The sequence below is a fragment of the Zalophus californianus genome, chromosome 11, assembly GCF_009762305.2.
Source record: "Zalophus californianus isolate mZalCal1 chromosome 11, mZalCal1.pri.v2, whole genome shotgun sequence".
Classification (NCBI taxonomy): Eukaryota; Metazoa; Chordata; class Mammalia; order Carnivora; family Otariidae; genus Zalophus; species Zalophus californianus.
In genome coordinates, this window is record NC_045605.1 from 100,605,203 (window position 1) to 100,619,942 (window position 14,740).

A 14,740-nucleotide genomic window follows, 5' to 3' on the forward strand; every position below is an offset into this window, starting at 1 on the left:
TACAGTTCTCCCTGAGGACAAATAATTTTTCCTCTTTCCACAAGGGTTAGCTTGCCTAATTCTGTTCATGTCTTTGGATACACTTATCAGAATAGCATGGATATAGGAGAGAAGTTCAGTCACCTAGCCTATAGTTTTACATATATTAGCCCATTAAAGCTAAACCCTGACAAATAATAAAAGTGAAGATTATAGGGGTTATAACTTCCCCTGCGAGCTAGTTCTCACAGCTAATTTTGGGCAGAGCCAGGACTTGAACCCCAGGTCTTTTGACCCCTAGTCTGGAATTTTATTTTGTTTTTCCCTTTGAGAGTATGAAGAATTCCTGTAGTTTACTGGGCTACTTGTAAAGCAGGGATGGGAGCATGTGGTGACATGCGTGGTTTATGCAAAGGTCCTATTAACACCACCAAACTCTAATCCCTTGTGTTAGCTATTTGTGGTAGTGTTTCTATCAGTAACCATATTTATAGCTTGCTATATGTCAAGACATTTTCCTAAGCACTTTTTGTAGATTGTCTCACGTACTTCTCACAACTACCCTTAGCTGTATTTTATTTCCCCCATTTTATAGAAAAGGAACCTGAGGTTTAGAGATTAAGCGGTATTTTGCCCAAAGTTCTACAGCTAAGAAGCAGTGGAGCTGGGAATTGAACCTAGTCTGATTCCAAAGCCTGTATTCTTAACTTCTAAGAATCATATTTCCAAATTACATTCCTATGGCCAGGTTACAGTAGAATAGGCCATTCCAGGGACTGTGTTATTGCTGATATTTTTTTACCCAGCTACCTGGTTGGCATCGTCTCTTTGGTCCTTCTGGGTATTTGATCCAGTTTAACTTTTGGTTTGGGTTTCTTACAGAAGAGACTGAATTTTTACCATTGTCATTGCCTGAATGCTGGAGCCTTGCTGTAGACTCACAGGTCTATAGGACCTACAGCTTGTTACGAGTAAAACCAGTTACTTAGGGGAATGGCAGGGCTCACTTTATGTGTGGCCTTTCTCTCCTCCTCACTTTGAGAATTCCTTGACGGCCTTTTTGTAGTGAGAGCCAGTGTAATTCATTTGAAAATATTAAGAAAGGTGTTGGCCTGGACTCCCATGACTTTCTTGACTCTAATTGCCAAAGTCCATTAATGGTTTGCAGATTCTGGTCTAAAGCATAATTTGTTTCTGTGTATGGCACGGACGCACGGACAAGACTCTTTCCTCAAGTCTGAGTTGTGAGGAGGCCATGCGCTGGAGCTCGCCAGCAGCTTCATTCTCTTCCCCCGCTTCCGCTTTCTTTTTCCTTCCATTTGTTTCTGTTGTCCCACTTAAGTCTTATATGTAGACATTATGAATAACCCTTTAACATAAGGAAAAATGGAAGCCCCCAAGCACCCCTCCCCCACTTTTTTCCTGTGATGTTTGGGCAGAAAGTACAAGGACTATGGGGGAGAAGGACTGGACTGTCCATCTTATCCTGGGCTTGTACTTTCTGGACTTGACAGCATGTAGTAGAACGAGAACACAGGCTTTGGAATGGAATAGATATATGAGTTTAAATTCAGAATTTGCTATTAACCAAGACCTTGGGTAGTTTCTTCACCTAGAGCCCATTTTCTCATTTGCAGTAAAACTTCCTTAAGGTTGTAAGTATTACCATGATAATAAATGTAAAACACTCAGTAATTGTTAGTTCTTTTCACCTTCCCTTTCTCTGTGGTCATAAACTGCAAAGGCCTCAAATAAGGGGTCAAGAACTTACTATAGCAGATGTGTAATGCTGCACTCTATGTCCCAGAAACACTGGTCTAGGTGGGACCTCCTAGTAAATAGAGTTGAAGCAGGAGAACCAGCTCATCCACTCCTTAGAACCCAGTTATGCTTTTGATCTGGTTAGTCTCATCTACTAGTTCACAAAATAGTTTTGGGCTGAGGCATTACCATTAAGTAATATAATTGGGAGATAGAAACTAGCTCTTGAAACAACTTAATACCTCACACTTGTATGACATACATTATCTCACCTGATCCTCTTAGCAACTCAGTTAAACTGGGCTGGTGGTGTTGGCATCTCTCAGATGAGAACATGGCAGTGACCTTCTGCCATTGTTGGCTAGTGGCAGAGCCAGGACTGGGACCAGTCTTCTGCATCCTATCCTACACAGCCTCTGCTTCTGCCCTCTTTCAGGCAGAAAATCTCCCCATGCTATTAGGCCTAGGAATCTGATCCTCTCTTTCTGGTTAAGTGTGCTGTCCTCTTCTCCAAATTAGAGCCTGGTGGTCAGCCTTTAAAGCCATGAAGGATGGGAAAAGATCCTGCATCCTGATCTAGAGCCCTGGGTAGTTTTCCTACTATCCTTCCTTAACTCCCTTTATTGAAGGGGTAAAAAGTAGCTGTTTACGGCACGATGACAATTTCTCTGCAGCAGGGAGTGTTGTCACTGTATGCCCCATAATAGTGGTAGTTTGGGCTTTTATTAGCAAAGAAGATTACAGGGTGGAGCCTGCCAGAGTGGTAACTGCAATTCAGGCCCTGTTGAAATCTAGAACTGAAGAATCTCTCCTGAGCTTAAGAGTCCTCTTGGTGTGGAAGGTTCATAGGTCATGGTACATAGCGGTTAAGGACAATGCTTAAAATGAAGCAATAGAGATGAGGATGGAGCAGCATTTTTTTTTTTTTTAAATGAGGATACTTTTTAAAGACCTTTGAGTGGCCTTTTGGGGTGTAGGGTGGGAATAGGAAAACTCGGCAACAGACTGGAAAGAAGAACAGGAGTTGATAAGTGACTGTGGGAGCCCAGAGTCAGGGTCGGAGGAATTTAGAGAAGGGCTGCCATATTCTTGGATTTCGGTGCTTGATCCACTGGAAGGAGTCTTAGTGATGGAGGATTAATTAGGGAGTTTATTGGACACCTGTCTATCTGTTCCTCTAAGTGCTCTTGCTTGCAGAATGCTGCATATACTCTAAAGCAAGCAGGCCCAAGTGTTTGTTTGGTAGAGCCCTGGAGAGCGTGGGAAAGGGAACTGAAGCAAAAGGCTCAGCCTAGGCTAGTCCCCACATGTCTTCCCCACTACGACTATTGCACTGGTTTCTCAATGTCTTTGTGGGCATGCTGGGACTGGGCTTTGAGGTTTCTGCCTTAGAGGTGGGAAGGGGGGTGAAGGGCATTCCAACAACAGAAATTTTTCCCCCCAATTTGATTGCTGGGAATAGGGGGTAAGTGACTTTTTATCCATATTATAACCTACTCCTGGTTCTGTGCAGAAGTACTCCATGACAGTAGAATCCCAGTTTTAATAAAAACTACATCCAAGGTCCAGGTATCTGAAGACAGAGCAAAGTCCAAAGGGCATTTGTCACATTAAGCAATTCCAAGTCATATTTTACATGACTCCCTTCCATTCCCAGATTTTCTTTCTCCCAATACCTGCCCCATTCCTCTTATTTTTTAATGTTTTGTGTATATTTTATTTTCCTCTCAATCTCATTTTTCCTCCAAATATTTCTGCAGCTCTCTCCTTCCTGCTTCCTCCTTGCTGTGGTGGCTGGGATGCTTCTCCCATGATTTTTTGAATCTAGACTGGGCTGTTCTCTGTGTTAAAACCAATCAGTTACGACCTTCTCTTAACAGGTGTGTATGGAAATACGTTTATTAAGAATAAATTTTTTAAGTGCCTTTTTTTTTTCTTTAGGGGGTTGAGAAGAGGGTGGGGAATAGGGGAGGAGTTTATTTTAAAACCTCTTGACATGGTATATGTTGGACTGGCCATAAAGTCTCCTATAGCCTGTTTGTAAGCGAGAAACCCTGTTGAGTCCAATGGTGTGACTACAGTGCCCCTCCATTTACTGGCCGGTTTGTAGTTAATACAGTAGGGTATGGGGAACTCTTCATTTTTATATAACAATCGTTTATTGTATAAATAGCACACAAATCCTCTACATACTTGGATACTTACCCTGAGCTGGAATAAATAAAGATGTAAAAATATAGTTGGTTTTTTAGAGCTTTCTGCAGGATAACAGGGATGTAGGAAGTTCCCAGCCATTGACTGGAGGTTAGAATGTGAAGTGAACTACTTTGAGTGAGGGGCAATTTCAGATTTTGAGCCTAATATTCATTTTCCTACTCCCCAAAGAGGTGAAGTTCGCTGCAAGTGGAGCCTCTTTACACACATAATTTTTTGTGGTTTTACTGCTCTCTTGTCTCCTTTAGCCAAGGCCCACGGTTTGCCTTCAGTATGATAGTATGGTCTTGAAAAGTAGAAAGACTACTCCATAAGTGTATTCAATATGAGGGCCTTCATTTTGTTACCTGCGTTTGATGGTAGGAAGTTTTTTACTATTTTTATTTCTGATTGGCATTTTAATTTAGCATATTCATTTAGTAAATTTTGCCACCACTGAGGCAATTTCAGTGTTAAGGTTTGGGGAGGTAAGTAAGATCTGTAGGTCTCTACTGCTCCCTTAATTCTAGAAATGGCTTGCCGCTGCAGGACAGTGAATGCTGGGCTGTACTGTGGAGTTAACAACTTTCATTGAGTTAATGCCAGCAAATTTTTCCAGGGAAAAATAATCTAATATTAATCTCCTGTCATGACTACAGCCCTTAGCCATATTCTCCCTCTCCTGCCAACAGTGTAGACTTGGATCTAGTTGCACCTTTCCATTAAGTGGTTATTTCTGGTCAGGTGTTAAAGGGTAGTGGGCAAAGGATCCTGCTTGAGCGGACACTGGTGATGGGCTTCTAGGCTTGGTGGTGGCTGGCTTTCTGCATTGCAGTAAAACCACAAGAGGGCATCTTTGGCTCTGGGATTAATGATTCATCTGTCTTCTCTGACCTGTGACCTTTTCTCTCCTCTCCCTTACCTTCTCTCGGTAGTGTGAAGTGAGGGGGGCCTTCTCCCTCCTTGCTCCTCCCTCTGTGATCCACACCTTCCTTTTTACCCTGCCCTGCGGCGGCTCCGCCCCTTACCTTCATGGACGACTCAGAGGTGGAGTCGACCGCCAGCATCTTGGCCTCTGTGAAGGAACAAGAGGCCCAGTTTGAGAAGCTGACCCGGGCGCTGGAGGAGGAACGGCGCCACGTCTCGGCGCAACTGGAACGCGTCCGGGTCTCACCACAAGATGCCAACCCACTCATGGCCAACGGCACCCTCACCCGCCGGCATCAGGTAACCCCTCTCTCCATCAGACCTGCAGGTAGGACTTTGGCATGGTTATAGAGAGGCTATGATCCTACTTGGGAAACTACTTTCCTCATGGTGATGGGCTGTCCAGTGCCCGTGTATCATGGTGAACCTTTCCAGTACTGATGTAAGAGACGGAATATTGTTGCTCTGCTGAGTTGAATGGCGTATTACTAGAAGCATCTATCTGACTTCCTGTTTTGCTGGAGTGGGGTTTCTGGTTTGGGATGTAATTCTAGTCATGGTAGATCATATATCTTGGAGCTGTACTCAGGGTCCTTGGTTTTCTCTGATTTTTTTCCCTCAGCTTGGTATCAAACATAAAGGAAGGTAAATGCCTGCTTGGTGGTTGGCGAGGTTGGGCATCTTGTACTCTCAGCTGCAGTTCAGGCTCCCTTAGGGAACAGTCTGCTCAGAAGGTGTGGCAGTATCCATAAATTGTGTATTCCTGCTCCATATAATCCTTATATGCTTGTTTTGTTAACTTTGCAAATCATGTCTTGGAGGGAGGAGGTCATTGTTAATTCTGTTGGTTAGAGCTGGAGGAGCATCGTGCTGTTATTTAACCCAGATAGCCACAGGAGCCAGTGGTCTCTGGGTTGGCTGACTCTTGAGTGACTTGGGGGAGTTGGTGTTAGAAATGAGAAGTATCTTGTGTTTCCTATGGTTTCTCTGGTCTGACTTCACTGTGATGTAATCTGTCTGAGGTATGAGTGTGATGTAATCTGTCTGAGGTGGTGTGTGTGTGTGTGTGTGTGTGTGTGTGTGTGTGTGTGTGTGTGTGTGTGGAGTAGACCTTGCTTGGTAGACTCCATCTTAAGAGATCTCCGGTGGGAACTACTAACAACAGTGCTTATGCTCCAATAGTCCTTTCCATTGATTACTTATTTATTTTTTAAGACAGAGAAGGTCCCTCATGCTGAGGAGCATATTGCGTGAGAGGACAAAAGCCCATTTAGGGGACTCGGAGGCAGTGTTTGCAACGTTCTAGGATTTTTATGGGAACCAGAATAGAGGGTTAGGAATGAGAAGTATATATTGAAAGGGGAGAGCAGGACTGCTCGGGCTTGGAGGTGGTGGGGAATTCCAGGATTTAGTACTAGGTTTCTCTCTTTCTCTCTTTTATTTTTAACTTCTGTTCAGTAGTGAAGCCACACCCTTCCTTCTTCCTGAAAGTAATGTTTAACTTCCTCTCCCTGCAGCATTACACTCCCTATGTAATGGGAGTAGGGTGGGGGAAGTCTCCCAAGGTGGATCTCGCTGTTTCCTATTGGAAGAGGAGCAGTCAAATGTATTTTTACATAGTATAATGTTGTTAGATTATTTCCTGCTGCTCAAAAGAGAGCAGCTTACGTTCTGTGGCTCTAAAAATTGGTGGTGATGATGTTGAGACAACTGTTTTTGCTTGAGGGGAATTGGGGTACTCATTTTCCTACTTGGAAGGGGAGACTCCTGTCTCTTGCATCTCTCTCTCTCTTTTTTTTTTTAAGATTTTATTTATTTGACAGAGAGAGACACAGTGAGAGAGGGAACACAAGCAGGGGGAGTGGGAGAGGGAGAAGCAGGCCTCCCGCAAAGCAGGGAGCCCGATGTGGGGCTCGATCCCAGGACCCTGGGAATCATGACCCGAGCTGAAGGCAGATGCTTAATGACTGAGCCACCCAGGTGCCCCTCTTGCATCTCTTTCTAAAAAGCTGGCTGATGTGGGAGTTTCCGTTGGTAGTAGAGCATGAAGATGCATGGAGCAATAAAGAAGGATTTGGAAACTCCCCAACCTAGCCTTTCTAACTTTCCTTATATTTTTAAGGACTTAACCTGAGTTTCAGCTATTTACTCAGCAAATAGTTTTTGAGTGCCTATTATGTGCCAAGCATTGTTTCAAGGTACTGGAAATATACCATTGAACAAAACTGACCAAAAAATAAAAATACAAAAAATTGTCTGCCCTCATAGAGCTTACCTTCTTATGTTCCAGAGACCCAGTCTGCCAGTGCCAGGCCCAGTTCCACTTTTGAGGAAAGTGCTAAAACTAAGGAGTGATGTGGTTCTTTTATAAGTACTTGACAGAAGGACGCCAGGCCACAAATACCTTTTTGAAAGCTCTTTTCCTGTTTGGAAAAAAGATTACTTGTATTTGATAGAGCAAAGGAAGGCCACAAAATGAATTGTCTTCTTGTGGGCTATGTTTCAGAACGGCCGGTTTGTGGGCGATGCTGACCTTGAGCGACAGAAATTTTCAGATCTGAAACTCAACGGACCCCAGGTAATGTCTTTGGCTCGAGGTCTGGGTTGCTTCATTTTTCTCTTAACTTCCCTGCCCTATGAGAGCATATTGGTGTCTTGCAAAGTGCCTGGTACATTGTAAGTACCCACCCATTAATTAGCTGCTTTCATTTAGGAAAATAAAATAGTGGAGCTTAAATGTATACATGTAGTTGTATTTTGGAATAAGTTTTAATGGCCGCTGATCCTGTATTTGATCCCTCAATTTACTGCATCCCTTTTCTGGAATGGGCATGCTTCTGTTTCTACCTGAAATTTGGCTGGTCTTGAGCCTTAGGCAGTTTCTAAATAGTAACAGAGCAGGTCAGAAGATGGTTTTTTGGGGGATTTTCTGGTTCATCTTAAAAGTTCTTTGCTGGTGAACTTCTTTTTTGAAGGATCACCCAGATATAGATGTAGCCACAGTTAACACAGTTCATATTCACTTCGATGACCAGAACTGGGAAGTTAAATCTGCTGTCTCTGTCACTTGGGTGTTGATGTGGCTATAGTTAACTCAGTTCATAGTTGTTGTTGTTTTTTCTTTTTAAAAATTTTATTTATTCATTTGACAGAGAGAGACACAGGGAGAGAGGGAACACAAGCAGGGGGAGTGGGAGAGGGGGAAGCAGGCTTCCCGTGGAGCAGGGAGCCCGATGCAGGGCTCGATCCCAGGACCCCGGGACCCTGACCTGAGCCGAAGGCAGGCAGGCGCCCAACGACTGAGCCACCCAGGCGCCCCTCAGTTCGTATTTGTTAAATGATTAGAACTGGGGACTTATACCTTCTGCTCTTTTGTACAAGTTCAAAAGGTGGGGTCAACTACCCCACTAAAAATCCTGGGGCCCATGGAAGATGCGTGAGGAGTCTCTCACTAGGGAGACTACTTCTCATTGGGTTGGACTGTTGATATATATGGCTTCATAGTCGTTCCTTCCTTTTCCTCTTTTTCATACAGGATCACAGTCACCTTGTGTATAGCACCATTCCCAGGATGCAGGAGCCAGGGCAGATTGTGGGGACCTACACAGAGGAGGACCCTGAGGGAGCCATGTCTGTTGTCTCTGTGGAGACCTCTGATGATGGAACTACTCGGCGCACAGAGACCACAGTAAGCAAAGACTTGTATAAGGTCTGGGATGATAGAGGAGGTCTTCCTATGGTCTTTATTGGTGGGGGGTAGAGATTAAGCACTTAGGGTGGATGAGAAGTATTAATCTGTAGTGAAGGCATAAAGAAAGTGATCTCTGGCCAGATGGGGAAGATAGAAGAGGTATGGGAAAATTGAATGGAATGGGGAAGGGAGAAGTCTGCAAGGTCTACAGTAGCTTCCCTTACGGGCATAGTTAACTGCCAGCACAGATTTCCTGCCTGGGCACTTCCTGTAAGGTAGAGAGAAGGGTAGTTGGTAAAATGTAAGGCATTTCAAGTTAAAGTGAGCTGGGTGGGGGTTTGTTTCATTTCTTAGAGAGGTCTAGAATGTAGGCTTATATTATTTACTCTTTTCTCTTTTCTTACGTGAAGGTCAAGAAAGTGGTGAAGACTGTGACAACACGGACAGTACAGCCAGTCCCTGTGGGACCAGATGGGCTGCCTGTGGATGCCTCATCAGTTTCTAACAACTATATCCAGACTCTGGGGCGTGACTTCCGCAAGAATGGCAATGGGGGACCTGGTCCCTATGTGGGGCAAGCAGGCACTGCTACCCTTCCCAGGAACTTCCACTACCCTCCCGATGGATATAGCCGCCACTATGAAGATGGTTATCCAAGTAGCAGTGACAACTATGGCAGTCTGTCCCGGGTGACCCGCATTGAGGAGCGGTACAGGCCCACCATGGAAGGTTATCGGGCACCTAGTAGACAGGATGTGTATGGGCCCCAGCCCCAGGTTCGGGTAGGTGGGAGCAGTGTGGATCTGCATCGTTTTCACCCAGAGCCTTATGGGCTAGAGGATGACCAGCGTAGCATGGGCTATGATGATCTGGATTATGGCATGATGTCCGATTATGGCACTGCTCGTCGGACTGGGACACCCTCTGACCCTCGCCGACGACTCAGGTAGGGAAGAAAAGGGTCTTAAACCAAGACAAGACAGTGAAAAGGGGTAGCTCTTCCTTCTCTAAGTGTCTTTTTGAATCAGAGACACTTGCATCTTCCCTTCTGTGACTACCAAATACTGGTTTTTTTGTCTTTTTCATGATGAAAGTCCTATATTCTAATTATCTATAGATAATGACTTGTAATTGGGCTACATCCTGAAGAGTGGTCTTTGCTTCCATGCCAAGAGTTGCTGCAACTTCTGCCCCAGATCTGGCTCCCTTTTGGTGATAGCTTCACAAAGGAGCTTGGTGCTTGAGGGCTATGGGGGTACTCCTTTGCTCCTGTTAATTTCTTCAGCATCTGGTTTGGTAGTAAGAATTGAGGGTTTTAGGTTTTCAGGGCCAGAATAGACAGTTAAGGGTGTACGTGAGAACCCTCTCTGTGGTGATTTTAGTCTCAAGTTAAAAACAAACCTTGATCTCACCAAACCCCTGCCACTTTGTGTTTTGGTTCTTACATTTGATTATAAAGTGAAATGGGGGTGGCATCCTTTGAGGGTGGTATGTTAGTGACATTCTGAAAGGTCACTAAGCAGCTGCCTATTCTAACTACACATCCCTGGGGATTCTTTGGTGATGTGAAAAAAAGGAGTGATTGATGTTTGGGCTGGTAGAAGGTTTGCCTTGGAAGAGTGCTTTGGAATGGGGGTTGGCAAACCTCTTCTGTAAAGGACCAGGTAGAACTATTTTAATAGGCTTGCAGGCCATATATCGTTTTTGTTGAATGTTGTTGTTCTCCTTTTAAAACTTTTAAAAATATAAAAACCCCTTTTTAGCTTTGGGACTGGACAAAAACAGGTTTGGCCCATGGGCTGCCAATCCTGCTTTAGAATAAATCAGAGACATAGTGTTTTCTAGGCAAGGAAAAATAATCAATAAAAGAGAAGATTTACATATGTCTTGGTAGTAAGGCTATCCTAGCAGCTATTGTTGAACTTCTGTATGGGGTCATAGTCTAAAGCAAATGCCTTGGTGCTAGTTTTCCTCATATTAGGTAGCTTTGGTTAATAGTGAACTGGGCTGGGCCCAGGGTAGAGGCCCCATTATCTAAGCCTGAGTCATTCACCTTTTAGGTATTGTATCATTTGGACACCTAGTCCAACTCCCATGTGACTCACCTTTCATTGGGACAGGGGGCAGCAGGGTGGGCACCAGACTTCAGCTGGTGCTACTTGAAGCAGTGGTAGATAACAGCTATCACCAAAGGAGTCTGCCCAGGGCGTTGGCCGTCTGCTTGTTAGCAAGTCTGCTTTTCTGACTTCCTCATTAGTAGAGTGATTGGGACCTAGGTGGGTGTGGGTGGCCAGGTCATTCTCTGCTATGGCAGTTGACATAAAGAGAATGTTTTGGGCCTGGTTCTGGGTCCATTCCAGGGTGGCACTGGACTTGGAAACCTGCTTGACTAGCAAGAACATTAGCTTCTTCCTGTTCCAGGCCTAGGAGAGTAATACAAGGTCAAACGGAAACAGTAAGGCAGAATGTTTAGTGGAAAAAGCACTGAACCAGAAGACTTCTAGTTCTAGTTGTGCCTTTGCCACTAGCTATATAGCCTCAAGCAAGTCATTTAATCTTTCTGGGCACAGCTTTGTTATTTGTAAGACAAAGGAAAGAATGTCTTGATCCACTGCTTACAAGAGAAGGAAATACAACTGAGTGACCAAAATCTTGGTTGTGGCAATTGTTTTTGTAATTGCTTATACTAAAATAATAAAGTAAAACATGCTCACTACAAAACTAGAGAAGAAAGGCACACCGGCCATCGAGAAAGAACTATGGTTAACATTTTGGTGCACTTGCTTTGAGTTCTTTTTTCTAATGCAGTAGACCTACTCGACATACTCTGACCTTATTTTTACCCTACTAAAATGGAATCTTCCTTAACATTACTGTTCAGTAGCCTCCTTTTAAAACTTAGCTATATAACCTATTCATTTTTTTCGATGCTATTAAAAAATAGGGATTTTTACTAAGTGCTTTGTCCATCCGAGTTGCTGTTGAGTGGTTGATGTTGACAGCTAAGAGGCAGGGCCTCTGCTGCAGCCAACCTTGAGGGTTTGGTGACAGTGGGAGCGGTTTTGTGGAACAAACAACAGGCTTATTTGGAGAGTTCCACACAATAGATTCTCCTTTCTCCTATGGGAGCCAGAGGGTGAGATGAGCTCGCAGATAATGGGTCTCTTCCTTCCCGGTGGTTATGAATAAATAATAGTGTGACAGATTCACCCTCTAGTGGTTGCTGGTAGTACTGAAATTAGGAAGAATTCTCTCTGGTGAGACTTCTCTCTAACCCTTCCGTTGCTTTGTCTCTGTTCTTTTTCTTACTCGTTGGGTATCCCAAATGCTGTGTTGTTCAGTAGCCTCTGTTTTGACAGAATTCAAGGTATTGTCTTTAGAAATCGGAGGCTAGCAATCATATCTGGAACACATTTGTTGAGTAGCAGAGGTGACGTTGGGATGAACTGTGAAAATTAATGTTCAAGCTTCTACCAAAGCCAGGTCCCCCTACGATGTAGCATGAAGGCCTGAACTGTTTTACTCTTACCACCTCCTCTTTTCTAATTTCCAAAGTAAGCTAAGGAGAGGCTTAAATAAGTGTGTTTAAGGGTCTAATCGCAGCAGCTGTTTCCTGTGTGTAAATGCCTCATTTCCTGTTTAGCTGAAGGCTTGTAAGAGTTGTTCTCAGACATTGTTTGCTGACTTCTTCGGTTTAACTCTGTCGTCTGAAGGTTTATTTCAGTCTCTATCCAGAGAGCTTAGCTGTCAGGTGTCAAGTGCTAAGCAGTCAGGATTTGGTTCTGTTTTTGTGATTAATGTCTCTGAATGCTTGTTACTATCATCCGAGCTAGTAAACTTGACAGGAAAAAGGTAGCTTTAATCTAACTGCAGATGCCTTTAAAATTGTTCCCTTATCTCCTTAAGAAAAATTGATCAGTCTGTCATTTATGCAAAGGAAAGGTAAGATCTAGTGTACTAGAGTTGAAGTTACTCCTGCCTCCAGCCTTGGAGGTGAGGGGTCATGGGAGCTCACCAGGAAACCAGACTCAGCAACTTGATGTATTCTTTTCCTCTTGGTTCTTCCAACACTGCAGGAGCTACGAAGACATGATTGGTGAGGAAGTGCCGTCGGACCAGTACTATTGGGCTCCTCTGGCCCAGCATGAACGGGGAAGTTTAGCGAGCTTGGATAGCCTGCGTAAAGGGGGGCCCCCGCCCCCCAACTGGAGACAGCCAGAGCTGCCGGAGGTGATAGCCATGTTAGGATTCCGCTTGGATGCCGTCAAGTCTAATGCAGCTGCATACCTGCAGCACTTGTGCTATCGCAATGACAAGGTGAAGACTGACGTTCGGAAGCTCAAGGGGATCCCAGTACTCGTGGGATTGTTAGATCACCCCAAAAAGGAAGTGCACCTTGGAGCCTGTGGAGCTCTCAAGAATATCTCTTTTGGACGTGACCAGGATAACAAGATTGCCATAAAAAACTGTGATGGTGTTCCTGCCCTTGTGCGATTGCTCCGAAAAGCTCGGGATATGGACCTCACCGAAGTCATTACTGGTGAGTTACGGGCACAAAGGCAACTGCTCGGTTGGGGTTACTATGACCCCTAGAGATGTTGAGAGCTAGAGGGACTTTTTTTCTTAAAGATTTTATTTATTTATTTATTTGATAGGGAGGGAGAGACAGCGAGAGAGGGAACACAAGCAGGGGAAGTGGGGGAGGGAGAAGCAGGCTTCCCGCGGAGCAGGGAGCCTGATGCGGGGCTCAATCCCAGGACCCTGGGATCATGACCTGAGCCGAAGGCAGATGCTTAACGACTGAACCACCCAGGTGCCCCGAGAGCTAGAGGGACTTTCATTCCTTTAATTTGGACTCAGGGTTGTGAACTGGTAGTCTTTGGGGCAGATCCATCTCACTGATTTGTTTGGATCACACAAGGTTTTCAAAATTTTAAAGAATTTGTTGCTGATATTTAAAATTCCAAGTTCTTGGCTTCTATTAAAAATGTGTGAGAACTGGCAACAATAGATCTGTTTTGCTACCTGACAGTAGTTGGTCTGAACTGACTGGTAGGCGTGTTCTCCCATTTGCAATAATCCTGAACATACGCCGTTATCTTTAGCCAACTACTGCCATATAGCATGTTGTCTCCCCAACACTGAAGCTGAGTGTCTTTTGCTATTTTTCTACTCTCTTGTAATTTCTTTTAAATATCTGCTTGTCCTGACTCACCTGCCTGGCATGTGTAGACATTTGAGCTTGTGATCCTTGCTTTAGAAGAGTTGTTTTTCATATTGTGGGTTATGATCCATTCGTGTGTATTGAACACGGTTTTGTGGATCCCAGTGAGTATTTCAAGAGAAAGAAAGAACAAGAAGTGGGGTAGACTGTTCGTTCTCCACTAGGGCTGATCTTGCCACCAGGGGACATTTGCAATATCTGGAGACAGTTTCGGTTGTCATAACTTGGCTTGGGCGGGAGGGAGTGCTGCCGGCACCTAAGGAGCAAAGGCCATAGGTACTGCTCAGCATCTAACAACGGACAGGTCAGCTTCCCACAACAAAGAAATATCTGGCCCAAGAGGTCAGTGGTACTGAGGTTGAGAAACTCTGGTGTAGATAACCCAGAGAGCATTGCTTATATATAGTAAATATTGTTCTATGAAACTTTATTTCGTGATCTACATGTATGTATGAATATGTTGAGCCATAATGTATATTTCTTATCATGGGTCACAAACAAAAGCTTGAATATCGTTACAAGGTATTTGGTCATTGTGGAAGACTGAGAAATGATGGAGTAAGGGATTCTCTTTGGCATTCCTTAAACATACTGTCTTGGGTGTTGGAGAGGTATCTGATGAGTTGTCTCTGCCAGGAACCCTGTGGAATCTCTCATCCCATGACTCAATCAAAATGGAGATTGTGGACCATGCACTGCATGCATTGACAGATGAAGTGATCATCCCACATTCTGGTTGGGAGCGGGAACCTAATGAAGATTGCAAGCCGCGCCATATTGAGTGGGAGTCAGTACTCACCAACACAGCTGGCTGTCTTAGGTAACATAAGGGCTTCGAGAGTATGAAGATTGAATTTTTTAGGACTAACTTAAGTTTAAAAAAGAAATTCTTTTTTAATTCTTTGGCCCATCATTCCACTTCCATTCCTATCCATATTGCATACTGTGACTCCAGCCTGTTCTAC

General features: G+C 44.2%; 1 protein-coding gene across 11 annotated transcripts in view; it reads left to right on the top strand.

Moving 5' to 3' along the window:
• CTNND1 (catenin delta 1) overlaps positions 1-14,740 on the top strand; it is a 46,447-nt gene that overhangs the window by 19,471 nt on the left and 12,236 nt on the right. For 5 of the 11 annotated variants that reach the window (XM_027580421.2, XM_027580411.2, XM_027580418.2 and 2 more), the window contains 6 exons: positions 4,979-5,160; positions 7,367-7,438; positions 8,396-8,548; positions 8,962-9,497; positions 12,628-13,091; positions 14,412-14,595. In XM_027580421.2, coding sequence (XP_027436222.1) covers positions 5,128-5,160; positions 7,367-7,438; positions 8,396-8,548; positions 8,962-9,497; positions 12,628-13,091; positions 14,412-14,595 — 1,442 coding nt within the window. In that variant the 5' untranslated portion in view covers positions 4,979-5,127. Of the gene's footprint in view, positions 1-3,500; positions 3,621-4,868; positions 5,161-7,366; positions 7,439-8,395; positions 8,549-8,961; positions 9,498-12,627; positions 13,092-14,411; positions 14,596-14,740 lie in introns of those variants that run through there. The other 6 variants (XM_035722996.1, XM_027580412.2, XM_027580417.2 and 3 more) reach the window with 3 other exon arrangements.